Source organism: Branchiostoma lanceolatum, chromosome 6 (assembly GCF_035083965.1).
Source record: "Branchiostoma lanceolatum isolate klBraLanc5 chromosome 6, klBraLanc5.hap2, whole genome shotgun sequence".
Lineage (NCBI taxonomy): Eukaryota > Metazoa > Chordata > Leptocardii > Amphioxiformes > Branchiostomatidae > Branchiostoma > Branchiostoma lanceolatum.
Window position 1 is genome coordinate 19,790,746 of NC_089727.1, and position 24,746 is coordinate 19,815,491.

At 40.6% G+C, this 24,746-nt stretch overlaps 1 protein-coding gene across 3 annotated transcripts in view; it reads left to right on the plus strand.

The window, feature by feature from the left end:
• Positions 1–24,746, plus strand: part of LOC136436948 (uncharacterized) — a 35,308-nt gene that overhangs the window by 4,228 nt on the left and 6,334 nt on the right. Inside the window, exons 3-21 of one of the 3 annotated variants that reach the window (XM_066431359.1) lie at positions 1,705–1,860; positions 2,198–2,481; positions 3,438–3,538; positions 3,934–4,081; positions 6,498–6,610; positions 6,851–7,198; positions 7,812–7,924; positions 8,531–8,822; positions 9,701–9,943; positions 10,150–10,363; positions 14,073–14,372; positions 16,312–16,487; positions 16,662–16,857; positions 17,814–17,960; positions 18,082–18,283; positions 18,651–18,809; positions 19,348–19,443; positions 20,263–20,406; positions 20,790–21,011. In XM_066431359.1, the coding sequence (XP_066287456.1) occupies positions 1,705–1,860; positions 2,198–2,481; positions 3,438–3,538; positions 3,934–4,081; positions 6,498–6,610; positions 6,851–7,198; positions 7,812–7,924; positions 8,531–8,822; positions 9,701–9,943; positions 10,150–10,363; positions 14,073–14,372; positions 16,312–16,487; positions 16,662–16,857; positions 17,814–17,960; positions 18,082–18,283; positions 18,651–18,809; positions 19,348–19,443; positions 20,263–20,406; positions 20,790–21,011 (3,654 nt within the window). The remainder of the gene's footprint in view (positions 1–1,704; positions 1,861–2,197; positions 2,482–3,437; positions 3,539–3,933; positions 4,082–6,497; positions 6,611–6,850; positions 7,199–7,811; positions 7,925–8,530; positions 8,823–9,700; positions 9,944–10,149; positions 10,364–14,072; positions 14,373–16,311; positions 16,488–16,661; positions 16,858–17,813; positions 17,961–18,081; positions 18,284–18,650; positions 18,810–19,347; positions 19,444–20,262; positions 20,407–20,789; positions 21,012–24,746) is intronic. The other 2 variants (XM_066431360.1, XM_066431362.1) reach the window with 2 other exon arrangements.

The following is a 24,746-nucleotide window of genomic DNA, read 5'->3' on the forward strand; positions in this document are numbered from 1 at the left end:
GTCCAAGAAGAAGAGACTTGTTGTACAGCTGAGTTAGTCCTGATATAGGAACTGCTTCTAGGCGTAAGAGCTTGGAAGTGATATTGTCTGGACCACATGACTTTCCGATTTGGGGTACAACATTGTTATCGTATCTCGTCAACTGATAGCTGAAGGGAGTCAAGAACTCTTCCAGGGATGGCAGTCGGGTGAAATATTTGCCATGGGTTGGGTCGTCTCTTGCAGGAAGATCTGTCTGTTTTATGAATTTTAGGGCATTGGTCTTTTTTTCTTGGGTTTCTAGTATAACTGACCCGACTTGAAGTGCTGGGATACCCGTTGATGTCTTTTCCAGTGCAGGTTTAGCATAATGTAAAGAATCACCTGGTGTTGCCACTCTCCACATCGTTCACAAGGTCCTCAATATATGCTGCCTCGGTCCTTCCTGTTCGGGAGGTCACAAGGTTCCTTTGTCTTTTGTAGGTAGCCCAGGCTTCTTCTGTAGCTGTATTTACCCGTTTTGCTTTGGATCGGACACGGAATTTTCAAAGGATGGCTTCTTTGATATGTTTGTTGGAATCTATCCCTCTGTTGGGTAAAGGCAGCCCAGGCTCGAAAATTGTTGTTCGAGTTCGGCCGCATGCCTAGCCAGGTGCGCGGCCGAACTCGAACACGGTTCGAAATGGTCCACAACGGAGCAGTTCGGGGGGCACAAGGGCTATTACATTACCCAATCATATACCTCGTCTCAGGTGTACGTATAAGTACAAAATTGTTTTAAAGTCCATGATTTGGACTGTATTACATTCTAAACGTTTCAATCAAATGGTTAGGAAGTTGTCTCCTCCACGAATGGTGCATGAGCCGCGCCGTGTCCTACTAGCGCTTTTAACGGAGATGGTCCAAATAGAACAGGGGGTTCTATATGTTCGATATGGTGTTCGAAGGGAACGGTCGTTACGTCACAGGTGTTGGATTTCGCGGGAGACAACGAGCGGCTTGTGTGGGATTGGCTTATGACTTTTACGGCTTTACGCGCAGCTCAAAACAACAGACTTGATCTTTGGGGTAATCAAATATTACTTATTGTAGCTTTCTTATCAAATAGTCAGAGGCTATTAATTTTTTTCTTAACTGGGGCGAATTTTCAACAAATTATGACCCCAAAATAGCTGTTTTCTGATGTTTTTGGTCCAACAAACCAATGTAATTGTCATTTTAAACAAAATAGCCTCGGACAAAAATAATTTGTATGGGGCTAGCTCTCTTCTTGTAAAATATCATGATGCAAGGTGGTGTTACCGCCTGCGCACGTAAACCCGTTAAATACACGGCTTTTAACCAAATGTGTATTTCTAGCCCCAAATCAAGCAGTAGAAAACCTTAAGTGACCTTTATTCAATGTGTATCAAGTAGTTCTAAAACTGTGTCAAGTTTCATCGTGGTGCGACAAGGCTAACGATAGTTACAGGATATGTATTGATATGTATGGAATAATACATCCTGGGCCGCCGAACCCAACAGAGTATCCCATGACGGACCCGGTTACAGTATCAACCACCAGACTCTTAGACTGTACCCATATAGACCTTAGACTCTTATCCTAGACTTACAGCAAAAACAGTTTGACGAGTTCGCGTAGGCTAATACGTATTGGATTTTTTTCTTGTAGCTATGGATGAATAACATGTATCACATTCTTTTCCGCCTTCAATTTGTTATTAGAGATGACCCCTGCTGGAGCACTCGGAGATGTGCATCAGGAGGGAGCGCAGGATTTAAAAGAATCCCAGCCCGCGGGAACTTCCAAGCTCCGAGATATTTTGAATCTTCCTGTTTCATATGATAAAGCCTCGGGAAAGGCCCTTAAGAATATCCAAGGTAATCACGGAGTTAGAAAAAACAAACAGTAAGCATAAATTTGATTTGTAAATTTGCAAATTACCAGCTAATTCTCATTTTTATCATTACGTTAATTCATAAAATGGTCATTACACTATGTGCATAGGGAGTTATTGGTAGATATCTAACGCGATCCGTGGCGAGGCACTACCACTAGCTACTTGAAAAAAAAAAACACATCATGCTTCACCTCTATTGTGGATGACTGCTTTACCGCACCATCTAAAGTGCCATTGATTCGGCTAAAAATATAATCCTATAACCGCATGCATATGACAGCAATGCAATATTGATATGATATTTCATTATAATGTAGGATCCAAATACGAGACAGCAGGACGTTCAACTGACGACTCCAATGAGACCAAAAAGGCAGTCCCTGCATTTCTGGCTGCTGCAGCGAAAGAAATAGGAGGAAAAGTCGTCAGCAAGCTTGGCGACAGGATCGCAGAAGGTGTGGTGGAAAACCACCAGGAGAAGGTGGTGAACGGTCTGCAGAACTACCTGGGGAAACAGATGGACACGTTTGACGATGAGTACAAAGAACTCTTAAAGGACACCAGTGGGCTGGCAGCGGGTTTGAACCGGCCGGTGGAGGAGGTTGGTAAAGGTTATGCTCCTCTTATAAATTTGTCAGCAACATCCTAGTTCTGTAGTTCTGTAGATAGAAACTCATTCACTCTCACTCACTCTCTCCCATAGCTTAGTCAGCCGTCGGGGCAGATAGAAACTGACTTATATAAAAAAAAGAAATATAGAACGCATATTATCCATGGGGTACATTTATGGCAAATTCCACCAATCCAGGTCTCTGGCAATAGAGGCTGTCAAAAGTTACCTACCTGAAGTTTAATCCACGGAAAACTCAAATTGGCAGCGTAGTCTGACCTCTATTATAAAGTGTTCATCTAGTGATTTTGGGCCGATTCCTATCGGTGGAAAGTGTCACAACAGCGTCAAGATAAAGTTACATCCAAACTAAACGTGTCCTACAGTGTCCAGTGTTCTACAGTTTTTTTAACGAACTCGCTCAGTGCAAGGCCATAGGGGGCCACTCATCAAAGCACTGAACTAATTCTTACTGTAGCAGCATCTCTTCGACCTAGGTCAGAAACATCAATGCTCGAGACAAGCATGACTTCACTGACCCATTAGGAGAAGCAGGGGTTACGAAGGCTGCTCGGAAAATTCCCTACCCAATTTAGGCCGGAATGTTTTGACCTTTTTTTTTAATCCACTCACACCGGGGCATGCCCCTACTCTTTTTCGAAAGATGTGGTGGGTCCTTTTACGTGCTCAAGGTGTGACTCTCAAACACGGGACCTCCATATAACGTCCTATCCGTGGGACGTCTCTAACCCTAGATGAGCTAGGAACTCATTTACACCTGAGTGAAGTGAGGAAAGTCGTGTTAAGTGCCTTGCCCAAGGGCACAACGTCAGGGCCCAAGTTCGGACATGTCTCTGGGTACAACCTGGAATTAGATTCCGGGTCCCATTGTTTGACAGTGATGATGTTCTCGAATGTCTTTTATCTAACAGCTGTCTGTTTATTAGGCGGATATCCAGCTTGTTCCCAGGCCAGGAGCCACGATGGGCAACATGTATGCTCCACCAGGCTGGGAGATCCGTCACAAGTACAAATACAAGGATGACAGGTTCGTGTTCGATTGCCAAAATCAGTTAACTCTGCTAAAGAAAGAAAAAAAGAGTAACTTACAAATTATAAGTGTATCTAATTCTGCAAAATTGTCATTCTCATCGTATTGACTTTAGCAGCCACACCAGGTGTTTTAACACATTTTGTGGTTTTATAATAATAAAGATATAAACGTTATAAGAGACATTATAAATGATAACTCATATGTTTTATGTTTGGTATACCATACCTCCTTGATATTATTTTATTTATCAATGTATCAATGCATTTTGAACATATGCACAATAAAAATAAAAAAAAACCCATAGCAAACAGAATTACAATTACCACTCAGTTCGGATGAGGGCTCAACCAGTATATGAAGTGCTCCTTTATCATTCTGTTAATGTAAAGAGATAAAGACAAGTCCAGCTCCGGTGGAAAGAAAGCTTACACCTATCCAAACGGGCTGGGGCCAGTTCTGATGAACGGCTGCTTCGGGACCGGTTATAAGAACGGGGACCCCTGTTGGGAGGCCAAGATACCACTGGAAGGCTGTCCGGTAAGGATCTTGTCTGTCTAGTAATCATGGATCATATATATATATATATGTGTATACTCAAACTATCTATATCTCTAAATAGTTTCATCACGTTGATAAATCAATTGAACATATGTTTGCTTATGTTCAGATTTCAGAACCTTATTTCTTTCGCTAAAAAAAAGACAGTTTCGACAGGAAACAAAACACGCATTTTAACTAATTCAACAAATACAGTGTCTATCCTACCACTGCCACACCTATACTGCCTAGAGTTCACAAAAAATCCCAAGGGATTTTCAATGGTTTAACCCTCAAACACCCGAACAGTTTTTTTGCAACTGAAATGGGAATAAAATGACTCAAAAATGATCCCAAAATGCTTTGTTCAGTAAAATCTCCCTTTTCACTTTTTTTCGCTGAATGTTATCCATACATTGGTTTATCAATGTAAGAAGAATGTTTTGGTATGTTTAGGTATGAATGCTCAATATCGTAATTTATGCAAAAAGATCAGAATGACCATGTTTTGAACTATCCTTAGCCCTATTTAGATTGGGAGGAGATTTTTGAGGCCCATGTCAACTGTCATGTTGCATAACTCCTAAACGGCTTACGCTAGAGCCACCAAACTTGGTAACGTTTCATAAAATGTCCTTAACAAATATTTGAAATTAATATAGTAAGTTCATCGTCTTTTGCGTTGCCATGGCAACGGTTTCTTGACAAGCATATTTTACAAAAAAACTGCTAATTTCAGTTCAAAAAATGGCATTTCGAGGCTTTGTCGGTACACCACATTTATTATTTGACATTGTTATCATCTTATGAGATCCAATGTACCTTTCTATTTATTCAACATTGATATTTTATGCTGATTTAATGTCATCATAGGTCAAAATCCAAGATGGCGGATAGAATCAAATAAAATTATGTCATTATCTGCATCATCCTCCATTTTGTGGTCATACAATAAGCTGTTTAGGAGTTACAGAGGGCAGGTCTCAAAAGCAGCACATTATTTTTGCTGATGTCAAAAAATGACCCCAGTGCAATGACTCCAGACTTTACTCTATAATGTCAACAGTATTGTGTCAATCTCCCTAGAAAATTAGGAGAGGTTAGAATAGATGTATACTGACAAAGTCACGGAACTAATATTTTACCCAATTAAACATGTTCAAATGGTGCATCAAAATCAACGCCTGGGGTAAAAAATGACCCCGTTCGGGTGTTTGAGGGTTAAAGCCTTCATGTTGTTTTTACTGGTTAGTCCCCTCCCCCATGAGTTGTCGGATGATGGACCTTATGCTAGACAATGCAAAGCCAATAATTGCTTAAAAACGACACTCTAGGTGAGTTGATTATGATATCAGAAAGAGCCAAAAGTGAGTGCTTAACACGTTTCTTTTCTTGCAAAGGGTGAAATATGTGGAGGAGGATCACAAGACATTGATTTTAAACAACAACACAAAATACACAAAATCTTAGCAAATTTACAATCAATATGAGATTGTGTAACTGTGATCTCTTATATCTCTCAACGTTCGACGACAACTCGAGAAAAACAAAAGAGGTTCAATACTATTGTATGCAAAAAAGCAAAAAGCAGACATGATATTCCCACAAGAAACACCTATGAAACTAGACAAATTCTAAAAAAAGAATGGCAGGGTCCATGCTTTCGGAATTATGGATCAAATTGCGGCAGAGGCCTTGCCATACTGATTAAACCTCCACTTGATTTTGTTTCACTTTATAATAATCCATTGGATTGTGATGGCAGAGCACTTCTCTTACACTGTACTATTGATGCTATTGACTTTTGTCTGGTCAATGCATATGCCCCAAATAGAACCAGGGAAAGAAATGCTGACTTTGCAAAAGTGTCATAATGGTTAAATAGATATGGCCCGATTAGTGTTATCTTGGGTTGAGATATGAATCATGTACTAAATCCCCATGTGGATACCAATGGCGGCAGAGTTGACGTTGCATTAAGATCAGTAACAGCTGTGGAAAAAAATTACTGTGCTCCAAGTTAAATACGTGTGATGCCTGGAGGTCAGCAAATACTTAAAATAGTAACTAACTAGTAACATTACACATCAAGTTGGTTCTTATTAGGTTGATAGGCATTGATACTGGTAAGTCTGATATAAAATAAGACCGACAAAAAGGTCAAGTGACCATTCCAACAATCATATACCTGGCCGACGACATGACCAAAGAATCAGGTATAATATCATAATGAATAGTTATTGACGGTAGTCTTCAATGGTATCTATTGTATGCAACGGTACAGAAAAGCTGATCGCTGGCTTTGTGTGACTGTTTTCTTTGCTAATATGGAGCCTATTCTCAATTGAATACAAAATTCATATATTTTTGTACGTGACCCAAAAAACAACGACAATTTGTTTTATGTAATTTGCAGAATATGATTGATGGTGCGACCTATCTCGGTGTCGGCTTCGACGGAAGAGGCGTGTACTCGGCTGAATCTAGGAAGAAAAGCGTCATTCAGAGATCATGCAAAAACCTGCAAACGTAAGATTTACGTGTTAATGTTCAATTAAAGAAATAAACCTCCTTTTCACTCCTGGAAGTATGGTTATATTTTTTTTGGTAATTTAGAAATTTTGTGCATCTCACCATGTCTCAGCTCAACTTAATTCAACTTATGAAAACCTTTTTATATCAGGTTTGCCAACTTCTCTTACATATAAATCGTAAGTTTTTATCCTAACACAAACAATGATGTTACGAATGTTTTTTTTCTCCGAGCAGATACGGTAAAAACGAAGTTCCCGACTCCATGACCATGCAAGGTATCTACGACACGAACGTGGAGTCATTTACCTTCAGCTCAATGGAAGAATACAGGCAATACCTGGCGGAGAAATCGGCCGTCACGTCGGCCAAGGCTATGTTTCAGGAAGAAATCAACAAGGCGTCTGGACATGGAGCAGGGGGTGGAATGTTTGGCCTTGTTTTTTCAGTAGGAGGAGGAAAGTCCAGTCAGAAGGGCAGCTCCAGCCAATCATCAAGCTTCAGTGCCAGCTCTTCTGCCAGCGCCCAGCTGAGTGAGAAGCAAACAAGAACATTCATGGCTATGTTGGAAATGAACATATTCAGGTAAAAATAGACAGCTCTTTTTATACTTGAATAACACTGTATTAATGAGATCAAGGCACTATATTGACTCTCGAATTCAATTGTGATGCTGTGGTATTTGAAACGTAATATTACAGGGACTCAACGACCTTATGTGATTCGTTGTTACATTCTGCCAAGGATTAAAATTAAGGGTTTATCCTGTTATGGTTTTAGTTGAGTTAATTACTTCGGGATAATCTAAAAGTAACAATACGTCAGATTTGTCCTTGGTTGAACAGTCAGTTGCTGATCCAGAAATCAATAGGACAATGCCAGTATTTGAAACCATGCTTTGTCCTTCAAAATTCAAGATGTACTTTTGTTGTTTTAAAAAATTCGACTTCTATAACAAACAAGCTAATATCACAGTTAACCTTCAGGAGAGATATTTATCTACTCATGTTTATGCTTTATCTTTATTAGGGTGTTCGCCTTTGGAAACTACTAAATCTCTCTCTCTCTCTCTCTCTATCTCTCTCTCTCTCTCTTTCTCTCTCTCTCTCTCTCTCTCTCTCTCTGTATATATATATATATACTTAGTAGTTTTAGATACATCGAATAGACATGTGATCTTCTGTCCCTTCACCCCTAGGTATGAGATCTTCATGGATGACGTGACACCAGACCGGCTAAATGTGGGCTTCCTGCGAGACTTTATCTCACTGCCGGAATCCTACTTCTTACCTGGGGCAGAAATCATCTTCCGTACGTCCACAATCATTTATCATAATTGTATTGAATTGATTGTTTTTTAACGAGTTCTTTGTTTTTAATAAAATTAATTACATTTCCTTTCACCTTTCATAAAATTCACATTTCCTTATGACCTTTATTCATCAAGGATGTGTATGGTTCGGAATTGATGATACGGCTACTGGACTAAAAATGTCATGCCCTGGCACGTTTGACCAATTGCTGACGTCACGTATCCGCAATGACACGTGTCAATAAAGTCACGTGTCTGTAACTCTCGCGAGTTTACGTTCGGCAGTGATTGGTCATTATTGATCCTGAAGAAGGCGACAGTGGTCGTCGAAAATTCGATCCGTGAATACCTTAGTGTTGGAAGAAAGTTTAGCATTGTATTATGTCAAGCCCTGTATGTAACATTTTAAGGCTAAAATTGGCTATCCTTGCGAACAAATCTCAATGCACATGACATGTAAAATCGCTTTTCAGCATATTTCCATCATTAATTCGTCTAGTATTTACCCAATCTTACATAACGCGGCTTTAAAGCTTATATTCCATCACATCAAATTGTAAGCTCTTGTTTCTAACATGGAATATGGTATCATTACGCAAATTCAGAAAATTTCTACCTCCGCTGGGGAACACACTACATCAAGTCAGCGCAATTTGGAGGCCAGCTGAAGATCATCAAAACAAAACAAGCTACGAAGGACCTTACGATGTCTGAATTCGCCACTAGAGCCGAGGCTGACTGGAAGATGACCATGAGCACCTTCTCAGCTCAGGCGTCACAAACCAAGTCCAGAAGCTGGTGGCACGAGCACGAGACGAAAAAGGAGTCTAAACAATCCTCTGGACAGGCAGCTTCTGGTTCAGAGTCTCAGGCGAACAGAAAACAAGAACAGCAAGCGTAAGTTTGTTTAACTGGGAGCCGAATATAGGCAGGAATTCACCTATTCGTAGCCTGTGCTACACAATATCTCACTGTCAGGGGCTAATTAGGCTGCCTCCCAGACAGGATGTGTGGCCGTTCATTTCTAACTAGATTTCTCTCCAAAGAGTCAATAATAGAATCTGAGGGTTCCTGAAATTAAAAACAGTGATTATCCATCCAATTGCAACAAGAGCCCAGAATTCTCTGTAACTTTGGAAACCACGCATCACACCTCTTACACCATGGTTACAGACAGGCTGACGAAAATTCTTTCATGTTAGCACATATCCATGCATTAACAGGATTACGATGTTGACAATTCAATTAGGTGCTAGCCATCAATCTTTTAGTGTCCTGGCCAATGGAAGGGCAGCTAGAAGCATTATTTAGTCATGCTAACAGAGAAACCTGTTGATGGTAACAAAGGATCTAAGATTGGTAGTAAGATAATAACGGTATCTGAGATCCGTTATTGCAACTTTGCTGACCGTAAAATCCTTGAGGACAGCATGGCATTTACAGCTGCAAATAAACCATCTTCATGAAATGCAATAGCAACTTCTCTGCAATACATTTTCATCATCATTCTATCGAGTTAACTTTTATTGTATCAGTGTTGTGACTTATCCTGCTTGTTCTTGCCTACTGCTTCACCCACATTCATTATTGATGATAAAATCTGTAACATGCCATTCATAGGGCGATCAGGAAGTTTGTTTGGTGTTGGTAAAGCAAATATGAATTTTCTAGAAGGGTATTGCTCATGTTAGAACTTGTGTTGTGTTGTTACATTTTTATTCAAATTTCAAAACCAAATTACAAAGGGAGCTCATCGTTACATCTCTTCAATCCAGATCATCCCAAGAGTACAGCAGCGAGATGCTAGTGGTTCAAGGCGGAGACCAGCAGATTGCCGCGGCCATCACGGAGATGTACACAACAGCCCTGACAACGGAGCTGAAGGACTGGTTAGAGTCCATTGATGACTACCCCAAACCCTTCTCCTTCGTGTTGAGACCAGTTTCCGATCTGCTGGACATCCCCTTTGTCTCGCTCTTCCCTGCAGGAGAGGTGGATTATGGCTGCTTTGGTAAAAAGTAAGTAAGAGACATACATCACTTTACTGGGACTACAGGGAAACTTGTTCAGTAAACTCTCAAAGGGGTTGAAAACAAAGACAATAGACAGGTGTCCATCTGGTAAAGGATTTATAATGATTGGTCAAATACGACAGTACGGCATACGAGACCAGTTAAACTGTAACATGAAGTAACATCTATCAAAAATTCACTTTTTTTCTCAGGGATCTAAAGCTTGAAGAAGGAACTGGCCGAAAATACTACACAGCACAGACAGAGAAACCTGTTGATGGTAACAAAGGATCTACGGATGGAAATAAGACGATAACGGTCTCTGAGATCCGTTATTGCAACTTTGCTGACCGTAAAACCCTTGAGGACAGCATGGCCAAAAAGAGATTGTCTCTTTCACGTGCTGTGACGGTGTACCTTGAAGAGGTAAGGAGAATGCCAATAATCATAAAACCGCCGAAACTTTAAATGTAATCTTATTAGTACAAGCCAGATAGTGGTTACCCAAACAATTGGATATGTTTTTTAAACGGTCAGACGTTTCAAGTAGCATCCACTACTTTTCATCAGTGACACTGAGCAAGATTTGTCTAACAGCATTTGTATCTGTTTAACCACGAACTATGAATTGATATGCAAACTAGAGTTCCACGACCTCATACCTTCGCCAAATGATTTTAACCTTTATGACTGACGTATTAGGAGTGTTTCTCATCAATTATAAATCATACCAGTTGATTGTATTAAAATATAACATGTCCAAAGTATCAGCTTAACAAATTATGAGCTTAACAAAGAAGGTTTCGCTAATATTTATCATCAATTATTCAAATGAGGCCCTTATTAACATAATTTGGTTCAACGATGTTCACATTCACATAACTTCCCGATGCCACAAAAAAGTATTAAATGTATGAAATTGCCGTCATTTGCCAGTGTGGAATAATACAAGTTACTCATTAAGTATGCAAATTAGACCCACATTTGCATATTTTCTATTAACAGTCCTCTCTTCCTCAGTTACAATTGGAATAGTCATATCATGGAACAAAGCGGATGTTTAAAGTTGCCTCATTAATTATGCAAATTAAAATCAGATTTACATAATTATTGTCCAATCATACTAAGCATCACACAAGCTATCCACATACCAAAAATCATGACCATCCATCAAGGCCATCTTGTTATAGTATTTCCTCATTAATCATGCAAATGAGGTCTTCATTTGCATAGTTCATATCAATTAATATTTCTCTCTTCCTCAGTTACATATGTCACATGTTTCAGAGTACTATCATGGAATTTGGCGAATGTATAAACTTTCCTCATTAATTATGCAAATTAGTTACTGATTTGCATAAGAAGTATCTAATCATGTACATCATCACTCAAGCTATCTACTTACCAAAAATCATTATCATCCATCAAGCCCTTCTTGAGTTAATCCCTTTCAAAGTCAGACGCAAAACCTGCTCCTGCAGTTCCAAAAAAACCGCTAGGGGGCCCAAACCCGTACCACTTACTCTCTGTTCAAGGATCTATCTACCACTCAGTTCCATAGCATGTCCAGAACACGAGATATCAAAACAGGAAGTACCGTAAGAAGCCGCTAGGGGGCCCAAAATCTAATCGTTTTTAGGTCTCATCAAAACCTACCAACATACCAAATATCAAAACAATCCATTCAGGCATTCTTGAGTTATGCTGGTCCACTACAAACAAACAAACAAACAGACAGACAAACGCTACCCTCTGCATAACCTTCTCGGCGAAGGTAATAAATTGAAGACAAGGTCTGTAATATTCTTTGTACCTTACATTTAGTGGCCGGCTGGTCTCTCCGATATTAGTGTTGTTGCAGTTGGGTTCCCCACATTTAAGTCTGTAAATGACATTGACCTTGATGCATTTGTAAGGGCGGTCTTTATGATGTACCAGTCTTTCACTGAGGTTTGAGTGAGGTCTGAAGTTAGTGGCAATGTTGGAAGTTTTGGAAGATCCGTCGGAGTTTTTCGGACACTCCTTGGGCATATATTAAATAGCTACTAGTGATATTGGCTTTGTTTCTGTTGGTGAATGGTTTGCACTTCAGTATTTTCATAGGCTGGTCAGACGGTTTGAGAGCTTTGTTAAATATCCAGATTTGGTAGCCACACTGTACTTGGCCAGGGCACCTCGGAGGTGTCTAAGTTAGTCTGTTTTTTGCCTTGTCTGAGGTGATTGTGTTGTCTGTCTGGCGGAAGAGAGTTAGAATCAAAGGCCAGAGTGATCTGTGTGGGTTGGTTTCCTGTATACTTCAAAAGGAAGATTGCTATATAAAGTTTTGGTGCCTAGGATCGGGAGCATGTTCTCATGACATGACACGTTATGTGGCAAATTAACTGTATCCTTTATTTGGCCGATTTCTACTCTTCTTATGGTCCAGCCACGTCTGGAGCCTGGTAGAGGCTACATGGAAGTTCTTAGGCTTTATTTTCGAAGTTCTCCAAGTACAGGTTCACCACAATGGGCGAAACTGGTGATCCCATAGCACAGTCGTGCAGTTGTTGGAAGAACTGGTATTTGTAAGTGAAGTATGTGTAACCTGGGCAAAAGTCTAGCAGCTCGCATACTTGGTCATACTTGTTGATACATGAATGTTTCTATTCTGAAGGAACGCCCGTTGCATTGATACTGGTGGCATTTTTATGGCGGCGTAAACATTTTCCGCGAGGAGAATACTTCTCAAAATTATCTTGCTTGTATGAATTAGCTGTTGTTCCCTTGTTGTAATGAAGAGAGTGCTATAGATATAAGCTTGTTTAAACACAGAAAAATCACGACAAAACGGCCGTTAACCCTATCTAGACCGGGCTTTTTTGAGACTTCTTGGACCGGGGGGGGGCTCTTTCGACCCCCCATCATAACTTCCGAACGGTATGCCCTATCATCACCAAATTTGCAGGGAGTGATGTTCACGTGAAGTTTCATAATTCATGTAATTTTGGTGACGTTATGACGTAATATGACGTAATTATGACGTCATCGATGTGATTTTATTGGCTAAATAGGAAATTCCCATAATATCTAAACGTATAAGATAAAGTAGTTCATATTATTGATTTAAAGGTATGCCAAGACATTTGACGTCAGTGGTGACGAAATTGACGTCAAAAAAACGTCGAACGATGACGTCATGTGTTGTTAGCGACCCCCTGGGATCCGCCATCTTGGATCGGCCATTTTGAAATTTAAAAAAAATACTTTTTTCCCATTTATGATCCTAAATAACAATCAAAATATACAAATAACATTATTCTGAATGTTTCTGGTTAAAAAAATTCCAGGTTGTGACGAATTTAAAGGCGAAAAAGCCTGTTTAAACGGAAAATAATGATTTTGTTCGCCATCTTGGATTTTGAGCGATGACGTCATCAAATTAGCATACTTTATGAATATTGAATCATGACAGTGACAATAAATTACATATGATGTTATACATGTAGGAAACTAGTGTGGTTGAGCAAGAAAACATTGGAAACGACTGTGTTTAAATCGAAATTAGTGAAATTTGCATAAAATGCCTCTTCAGAAACCCGTTGCCATGGCAACACGAAAAATGATAAACTTATACTTTTATCATAATATTGTTGCCAACTAAATTTTAGGAAAAGTCACCAAGTTTGGTTGTCCTACCATACGTCGTTCGACAGTTATACGATGTCAAAGTTGGCGCGGGCACTTTTAGCAGCCCCCCGGTCTAGATAGGGTTAACTTCCTCACAGTTACGTCGTAAAACGCTTTGTTCCAGCGAAGAACACCTTAGTTCAAATCCTCCAAAATGTTAGTCTGTTCAATTCCTGGATGGAAAGTTCTTGACGTAGTTGTCTTCGAAAGCAGGGTTATTGAAGCTTTTCGGACAGTTTTCTGGATACGTTAGTCTGTCATTGTCAATGCAAGTTTGCATCTCTGGCAGTATTGCGGACGTTGCATCTGGCATATATATACCCCGTTCTTTAAAATCCCGGATATTTGTTACCCTACGAATATATTAGGTGAAGTAGTGTTACACTTTTTTTTCTTAGCTTTGGAGCGACAGTCCTTTGATGAGTCCATATACATACACAGTTTCTCATTAAGTATGTTGCACCTCCAGGGTCGTCTCCTGAGCTCAGACTTCCTCCTGCCCGCCGGAGAGGCAGGTTGTGAAACCGCCATGTTAGCGTTGCTTCAGGGGGACAACACCGGCGTGCCCGCATGGGAGGACATGACCGGAGGAAAGGAGTTCACGGTCGTTTTCGACATGCCGTACAACATCCCTGGGATCCTTCAGGCGCAGGACGTGATGGAACTGAAGTTCTTCCGCCACAAGTGGTTTTCCAATAGGAGAGGATTTGTGCCGCATCTGTATGATGGCTACAAGAACGGAGGAAGCAACGATATCCAGGAGAAAAAGGTAAACAAATAGAATGTATGTCAAGGGCATAACTCGTGAAAATTTGGACGTATCCTCATGGTTTTTAGTAATTGTGCAGCGCTTGTGAAAATGGAGGTCAAGTTCGAAAATGGTTTACCTGGCGTTTTCCTACAGTTCTGTAGCAGGCTGTGTATGTTTGCGTGTTATTATGTGGGCAAAAAAACCTGAACGGACTGTGAATGGATCTTCATACGTTTTGGTATGTTGGTAGCGGTTGTAGGACCGAAGGTCAAGCTTGAAGATGGACCACCTGCACAGTACTGCAGTGAGCTGTGTATGTTTGTAATTGTTTGTTTGTTTGTTTGTTTGTTTGTGTACAGCATAACTCGAGAAGGTGTTTTTGGTTCGATAACGGGCCTCCCAGCGAAAACGTAAGGTTAAGTCTGAGGTCAAATTTTCTGCAAGTGCTACGGTCATGAAATTTGTGTGGTAGATGGTTCATACCTCAGGAAGTCAGTTGTGTACCCCTAGCGGTTTGTTTGGATCTCCAGTGGATGTTTTCGTTTTGACCTTCGGACATGTATAACTTTCAATAGCTTGAGAAGGGGTCGACAGATCGTCGTGATATTTGTTATGTGGAGAAATACTGATTCTTCAAATAGCTACCTAAAATGTATACTAATTTTGCATAATTGATTAGAAAAAAATATGATACCATATTGGTTAATGATGGGAATTTCACTCTCGTGGCATATAGGAAGATACGTACTTGAAGGTGAACATATGAGACATAAATCATGCATATCAGGAACTCATTACCATAACTTATCAGGAAATTTCTACAAGAGGATTCTTGCTGTATTACCTGATTTCGGGGACACTATGGCATGTCCGGGGTGGGGCAGGCTGTCAATGTTTTATGCTGGTCATGGAAACAAATGGCCCTGTAAAAGTAGGTTATATAAACAGAGAAACTGCACTACTCTCCAAGCAGAGGTGTGGGTTCGGGAGGTTTTGGAAGTGTTTTTATGCATTTGTGTCCTAGTCAGGGTTGGCGACATAAGGTGAACGATACAAACTAGAAAGTTCTGCACTTTTCAAAGAAACCGTTCTTCTTTCAGCGAAAGTATGGGTTTCCCGACCTCCAGTTATAAATGTTTTTAGGGACTTTTTTTCTCCGATGAAAAATGTTGATATGGACGCCATACGGTCGGATGAGGGCTGAATGTCCCGGTTGATAGTTTCCAGGCAGATAAACTCATGTGTCAATTAGAATTAGATTGATTGTGCGGAAAAGTCAAGAGGAATGCCGCGATTTGTTTGGCTTTCTAAACCATTCAATTGCGTTAAAAGTGCTCCCAATCATCTCCTCTATTGAACAACGTTTAAAGGATATCTACTTTCATACATGTATACGCGAAATTCATATTGGCAACAAAAAAGAATAAACTGCTCTTATACAGAATATTCGGCTCTACTTTTAATGAAGAAGAAGATCTTAAAACGAGCGACAAAAGCAGCCATCAAAAAACAACGAGTCAGCTGTCATAGACTCCGTGTCGAATCAGGAAGGCAAAACCGCTCACCTCTAGAGCAAAAGATTTCTTAAAATTCAAATTTTGTAAATCTAATAATGCAGCAGATGAAGTCAGATTTACTTTAGATTGAAAGTAACGATAAAATATTGTTATGATATGATATGTCTAGTATTGAGAATTCATTTTCTTATGCATTTTGACGCATGTTTTTAACATCACAAAGACACGAGAAGAAGCCAAACCGATACATTAGAGTAGTTTTAGAACCGATGTTTTAGATCGGTATTATAAGTTCTGTCAGTGTCATTATGTGTACTTTATAACGTATTTTATATCTGCATACCTGTACTTAGCCATGTGATAGAGCATAGATGTAAAGGTTATTGATTATATTTCAATTTTACAAAGGCATTATCTTTTACGATGTTACAATTTGTTAGGTCAGCGTTCAAGGACTTGTCATGACGTATGATGAGGAAACCGGTGTGTTCACGGTAACAGATGACGATTTCGAGGCGTCAGCTCCCCTAATACAAGACTTACCAGTGTGGATAAAAGGTCGTGACGTGGCCAGAGCTGAGCACAAAAAACTACTCAACCACTTGAGACAAAAATCGTGAGTAATCTCAGCGCCAATTATCGTTAATCACATGGGATGTAGTTATTTTTTTATAAAATAGAAATTTAGTAAATATAAAATATCTATTATAAAGGTAAACATTTTGTAATTGACATGAATACAATTAGAATAGTTTAATTTAATGTGATTTTCTTGAATGTGTTTCTGCAGTGAAACAGTTGGAAACGTGCCGTGTAGCATTAAGTGGTCCAACGCGCATCGCTTTGATCCCACCGACGGAGGAAAGTGCATCCACTTCACTGCAGCATCAGAAGGCGACATCTTTGTTGTGTTCGCCAGCATCCCGCGGAACCATGAGACATGGATCTACATACAGATCTCACCTGATGGAGTGGCACTGTATAAGGTCAGCATGATCACCAAGGCATTGTGTATCCTAAACCTGCAAGATTTCCTCAGAAACACAACTTATCAATTAGTCATCACCTTTATATTAACCATTCCCTTTGATCAACCATTTTTAAAAAATTAACTTTTTGTCTTTCAATTTTGGTATTTCTATTCCAATCACGAATAGTGGGGTTCAAGCTTGGTATATAGATGTCGCTTATACTGGTTTGTTTACGTCAGTTACTGAATGTCCTTGATACCCTACTGCATGTTGCTCTTGTACATCAGTCAACCCTTATTACTGACGTTGTAACGATAATACAAAGTGCTTCTCGGTCTGGTTAACTGGTCACATTAACCTTAGGCTATGGCAGCATAGTTGTTCAACGTCATTATGTATATGTATATATATATATATATATATATATATATATATATATATATATATATATATATATATATATATATATATATATATATATATATATATATATATATATATATATATATATATATATATATATATATATATATATATATATATATATATATATATATATATATACACATTCAACATAGTTTTTGTCGGTGCATAACCATATCTTATTCTTCTGCAGACGTTTTTGAGGTACCCTCCTTTGCAGGCCTTCCGGGCGGCGTGGCGTTTGTTTTTTTTGTTTGGGGGGGGTGGTTCGCGATTTCAACTTATTCGGGCCAGATTCTATTGCTGGGGAAATCGTTTTGCCACCGACGGGAATACGATTTCCCCACAAGAGGAACCTGGCCCCGGCAAGTTGAAAATCAAGAATCGGCGCCAATCCCCCCCCCCCCCTCCTAATACAAACGTTGACGCCACCCGCTTTCAGCAAAGATATTTATAGGAATTTAGATAGTAACTTCTTAGTACAGAAACAACAATGTACATGAGTCGATATATTGGGCTTACAATACGATTCATACACATCTGTTTAGGCAATGCGGCTAAAAACCACCCAGCTGAATGACAACGCCGGTGGTCTGGGCTCGGCAACCTTGTACCAGTCTTACTTTGTCTGTGTGACTGAAGACATAAAGGAGGCGACCACACTGATTCAATACGGCAAGACACCTGACAATGAGGTGATCATGAGTTACTGTATTTGACTTAAGTAAAGTAGACTTCGGTGTTGTGACAAAGCTGCTTGGTTGTTCGAAAAAGACATGATGATTCTTCTTTTGTTTTATTAATCTGTAATAATAGGAGCGACCACATGTCTGGTTGAGTTTCACATTCCACGAGTTGGCGTCCATTCGATACTACTCGTTTGGTAGTGGGGACTCTTCTGTCAAGGTGATGGGACTGTCACTGCTGGACAGGCCGGCGAAAGACTTCATCGTCTGCCGACAAGGAACGGAGATCATCAACGGAGTCTGTCAGCAGAAATGTCATGCCGAGTGTAAAGGTAGGTTTGATCTATGCAATCTAACTTCATATCAAGGAAAGTTTGTTATATCTAATTGAAAAGATCATAATTTATTTAATTAAAATGTTGACGCTATCCCTGGCATTAGGACATGTACCATCTCCTTCTTCCTGTTCCAGATGCCCAAATTTCCAAAGATGTTTGACCTTTTCAAAAAGTCGATAAAGTGTTTTATTATCATTATTTCTCATATAAAGAAATGCTTGAAAATTGTTTTTTGATATGGACTAGTTTTCCTTACCATGACTAAAAGTTTTACGGAAACAGAGAACAAATACCTAAGAAAAGTATGAAATTGTGAATTATGATAAAATTGCAAGAGTCATTTTTCCAATCACGCGCACAGGTTGCCGTACAAGTGGATCGAACTCTCCAACTGACTGCATCGCCTGTGAACATCTGAAAGTGTCCTACCCCTACAGGGAGGCGGGAACCGGCGCTTTCGAGTGTGTCGCGCAGTGTCCGCAGCACATGCATCCTGTCCCTGCTACAAAAACCTGTACATGTGAGTGACACATTTTACGATACAAGTATTACTAGAAGCGTCACACTGTCAGGCTAGAGGTTGGTGGTTTAGGCAGTCGATGTTCTTAATATCGGCATCGGAAAAACGATTTACTCGCAAGTTTGAAAATTAAAAAAAATTGGAAAAAAAGATACACATACATCAGTGTTATTAATTTTCGTGTTAAGACCTCTTTAACGATCCACGAAGAAACCTAATTCAGTATAATTGAAAAGGGGGTTGGAGATATATACAAATCTTTAAAACTCTGTAGGCTCGTTGTTTGTATCTAGATGAAAGAAACGAGGTAAAAAGAATAGACACATGATTTTTTACAATTGATGCATAGTCATTTTACCTAATGAAGTATAAGACTCATCATGTATGAAACAACGTAACATCAAAGAGAATAATATCAAATGATTTGAATGTGACCCATTTAACGTCGTTGACTCTGATGTTTGTTTATCTTCATGTGGTTCCTACAGACAAAGATATTTTTCTTGATTTGTCCATTCACTTTTGTTATTATTTTAAGGCGTCAAGAGGCTGGAGAAGGCACGACCTAGCGGTGTTGTGGACTGTAAGACGGAGTGTCCTTTAACTCACTTTGATGATAACAACGTCTGCAAAGGTATGTAAAAAAATATTTGCCTCGATGACACTGTGAGTGCTGCACAATCAAAGCTGAGTGAACCAATAGCAACGTTCATCACATTTTTATTTGATTATAAATCTCTTGTACAGTGATTGTGAATGCAGTGTTAACCAAACGTTGAAATTAATTGAATGAGTGAGTTAAACATGATAAGTTTGGTCTTCAATCATCAACGTTTGGTTCGGCATGGCGGCCTTGAAAAGTACTGCAGGGTAAACCTGTTTCGCCATGCCATCCATTTTTACGGAGAATTTCAATAAATAAAGTCGCTGTAGTAAATAAAGCAGGCCAGATTTAGAAGCCATTGTCTATTTTGATTAAGCGTTGCTAATAGTGATTTACATAAGCTGTTGTGTGTTCCACAAGAGTTTTTAGGCCCCGAACCGCCATGAAATATTCTTATTATGCAAATTACATGATTTATCCAAGTTGATTCACACCAATTATTTAAATATCAATTGTCACTTTGATTGATTATGGCAGTTTGAATTAACTTTGCAAAGTAGGCCCAAGTATTTCCACCTTCCATATATTACATATGGTGCGTGTTTTAAAGTTCTAACAATTGGATTATAGAATTTCCTCATTTTTTAGATCTTGTCCTAATTTGCATAATAAGTTATGATGAAGGTGTTGCCAGATACATTAAGGGAAAGTCAAAACGTCTAGTGGTTCGAGCTGAAGCCGCTTTACACCACCATGATGATACTTAAAGATTGTATACACAAAATGCAAAATGTTGAAGTTCATATTCTGTATGCTGCATCCTTCACACGTATATTTTTATGTTTGCAGAATGCAGCAGCTTTTGCACCGACGTCAGTGACAGCGGAAAGAGGATTTGCTCAGGCCCCGATTCAAAAGACTGTGACACATGCAAATATCAACATGAGGGACGCTGTGTGGACGGATGCAGTCCTGGGCAGAATGCTGTCAGAGGTTTGCTATGTTTGTGGAATTTCGTTTACGGGTCATGTGTAGGTTTGGTAATAGGGCATTGCTTCTGAAACGGTTTTTTTTGGATTTTATACTCTACTCACTAGTTTAAAACATTGTGTTTAAAGTGATATGAATTGACAGACTTGGTATGATCTGTAAGGTTCCACCCGAACTTTTTGTGCATTTTTATGTGTTGATATTGGCGTCTAAAATGCTTTAGAATTTTATTTGACAACAGAATTACTGTCAAGAAAAAGGGACTTATTACTAATACAGGTGTGATTGAAAGTAATCGAGTTCTAGCTCATTACATAGAGTACTGAAGTGCGTGTGGTATTCCGGTGACTCTAGAATACCAATGGTCTTTTTTATCATTTTTACAGCAGAGGACGGGTCATTTACCTGCCGTAAATGCCAGGCTGGTCATGAGTGCAAGCTTGGGGACGAGCGGGAAAACATCTGTCCAGCGGGAAAGTACAGTAACAAAGAGAGAACAAGGTGCGAGCCGTGCCCATCAGGAGAGTTTAGCAGCACTCCGGGAGCGACGTCCTGTCAAAAATGTCCTGCTGGACAAAGCAGTGCACCAGGGTCATCTAACTGCGAAAGTAAGTTCCGGTCAGAAATCAATTCCCACTTTACTCCAAAACAAAAAAAAAAATTCTTCGGTTTAGCAGAATATGGATATTGGAGATTTCTTTACTTGAACCACGTTTGGGATTGTGTTCTCGCCTCAAAAGTGCAACCTACTTCGACTACTTATAGCGGTGAGAATCAGTAGTCCAGTAGCTAGGAAGCTTAAAAGAAACGGTCTAATAGACATCGAAATTTAAGCAGGTGAGATTTTACTGGTCGTGAAATCTCCAATATCCTACTTCCCACTTAAGTTTTAAAAACCCGTCATTAATTTCTAAGTAAAGGTAATGACATAAAACGTTTTTATTAAATCCCTTACCGGTTTGAAGTACACCACAACAGGATAAAAAATAGTGTGGAATATGCAATGTTCATGTCAAAGTGTACTTTGCAATACTATGCCAGATACTAGCTCCGATATATCATCAAGAAAAGCTAACCCAAAATATCCTTACAATCAATCCTTAGTTCCAGTCACTAGAGTTCAACAACCTCCGTATATTTAACTATAATAAAAAGTAGGTCGACCCACATTCAACCACTTCCTCAGTGAATACCCCCACTTACCACTGCAGGATGAACAATACATGGTTCGGTCTAGAGTTGTCGAGGTGGAGGATGAAGAGGATGAGTTTGACAGCTCGGAGGAACCTGACCCACATGTGATGCAGTCTGGAACTCTGTCCGTGTCAGAAGCTTCCCCGTCCCAGGTTTCCAGGGTTACAGTCCGATCGTCCCCGTACCTTGATGTTTCCCACCATGAGCACCCTGTGAACATCTTGCTGGATTCAGGGGCAGAATATAGTATGGTACATGCAGACGAAGCTCGACGTCTAGGCCTACACATCACCCGCAATACCACCCAGACTCCAAGTCAGGCCGTATACCAGGTGCCTCGCCCATCATCTCAGGCAGTCCTTTCCTTGAGAAGAATGAATTCACCATCGATCATCAACAAATTACAGATGGTTCCACCACAGAGTACACTTCAACCAAGAAACGTCTCCAGCCCCGGATCCAAGACAAAACCACCACTGCCTGGCCTACTGACTACCTAGAGCTCTCCCTCCCGACCGAGCTACACGCCTGTCAAGACGTCTTGTCGGAGCCCAGGTATCACTCGTCCTCCAGTACACAGATTGAAGGTTTCGACCACGGCCCATACCACAATGTGGCAGGTTACATCCGGGTCCTTAACATCTCAAGTGCTCCCATACATGCTACAAAAAACAGACATATATTCAATGCCGTACCTGTTGTTCCCGTGAAAGACGACGAACCCGAACAGTCGTCCTTCAACGAACCGCCACTACCTGTACGACGATCCTACCCTTTCTCTACTCCTGTACAGCTGGATCCAGACAAAACCCTCAGCTTATCTTAGTAAGTATTGCGGCATTGTCACCCCCTTCGTGTCTACTGTCGAAGTGCCATGGGTATGTCATGCAGCGAAACGGCGCTAGAGGAGCTGATGTCCCGCACGCTGGGAGACCTCATAATGCGTGATGCAGTAGCCAAAATTGCTGATGACTTGTATTGTGGAGGAAACACCTTCGACGAACTTCTCCACAAATGGAGAGCAGTACTGGCAGCTATGCATATATGTGATCTGCGCCTCTCCCCATCCAAAACCACTATATGCACTAGAACCACAACTATTCTAGGGTGGCACTGGAACCAGGGTGAGATTTAGGCCTCCCAACACACCCTGGCCACCTGTCCTACCCCCCCCCCCCAAATGGGGACGGCTCTACGATCATACGTCGGATCATACAGTGTCCTTTCCAGAGTCATTCTGAGAACCTGTGTACTACTGGGGCCCCTAGACGACGTGGTGGCCGGTCAGTCCTCAAAAGTCTAGATACCATAGACTGATAATTAACTGGATATCTTTTATCAAGCTCAGCTGCAGTGTGGTCTCGCCGCCCACCAAGCAGCTCTTCTCCCCAGACCGGATGACGAGCTTTGCTTGTGACAGATGCAGCAGTACGTCCTACCGGCATCGGCGGTACACTCTTCATCAGACGTGACTCCTCCACCAGAGTAGCGAAATTTGTCAGTTGCAAACAGAAGAAAAAATAGCGAAAGTGGCTACCATGTGAACTAGAAGCACTGGCCATCTCGTCTTCCCAAAAGCATTTCAAACCTTATCTCATCCAGACCACAAAACCAGCGTACATCATCAATGACTCGAAACCGTGTGTAGAAGACGTCGAGAAACAACGCCAGGGTACCAGACCCTCTAAAAAGAAAGACACATCCACGATATCAAGTCATATCTCTCAAAAGCCATGATCGCCTCTGATGGCTTGTTGATTGCTCCAAATAGGGACATGTTTGGCGTCACTCGAGATCGGATAGTTGTACCGCGTCAAGTCGTCTACGGCCTAGCCACTGCAATCCACCTAAGACTCTGCCAACCCACGTTCCACCAACTGAAAACCGTCTTCACTCGGTACTTCTTCGCCTTAAACATGTTCTACAGCAAGTCACGGACGCCTGCAACCAATGCGCAGCCCTTAAACGCCTTGTCCAACTCCCGCCTTCCTTCACCACACAGCCTCCGCTTCACGTCATTTGCGGCCGATGTAATGAAAAGGGCCAAACAACATTCCTTGTCATGCGGGAATACAGCACCTCATGCACTGCAGCGATACACATCCCCCAAGATGAAAACTCTTCAAGCCTCAGAAACGGGTTGGTCACACGTTGCACCCCACTCCGACTTCTGGATGGCCCGCTCGCCATCATCCGCTGCGATCCCGCCCCAGAGTTTCAGGCGTTGGTGTACGACCCATGGCTCACCAAACACCGTCTCCAGATTGAAATTGGCCAACACAAAAACCCCAACAAAAAACCGGTTGCTGAACGAGCCATAGTAGAACTCCGCAAACAGTCTCCCCGTCACAACTAGCTGTCGTCACGGCACACCTCAACACTGCGGTGATTATTACCTTTAAACCAGGTTATACCACATCCTACTCTCAACAAGAATACCATTTTAAAATGCCAAAGGTAAACTTCGAGCTTAAAGTTAACATTGCATTTTTTTCCCGTTAGCTAATTGCCCTTGAAAACAACAATGGTTGCGAAAAACATTGTCATTAGCATTTTGTAAAAGAAATCAAGGGCTCGATGTACGTTTCAACCCAGGTTAAAGAAAATCCATGTAATCCCAATGTAAGGCCCCTTTTTTCCAAATTCACAAGATCTGGGACGGAGGGGGTGGGGGCTCATTCGCCCCCCCCTCATAATTTCCGAACGGTATGATGTATCATCATCAAATTTGCAGGGAGTGATGTTCACGTCAAGTTTTATTATTCCTGTAATTTTGGTGACGTTATGACGTAATATGACGTAATGAACAACAAACGATGGGATACAAAATAATTAACTTACGTACAAGTATATGAATAATTAAACTTGTCTAGTTTAACCCTCATCCGACCGTATGGGGTCCGTTTGGACCCCAGGCGTGTATCAATGTGTGCCATATTAACATTTTTCGTCTGAGAAATAATTCCTTCCATGACTTGTGCATGTTTGACAATTTTTTACCGACATTGGCCTATTTTTGTAGGAGTTATACTCCGAACGGACCACATATGATTTTGTATTGTTTATTCCGTAATGTGAAAGAGATTCCTCTCCAATAATAGAAATGCATTATCATTGCTATTATAAAAACAAAGTTATTGCTGTGCAGA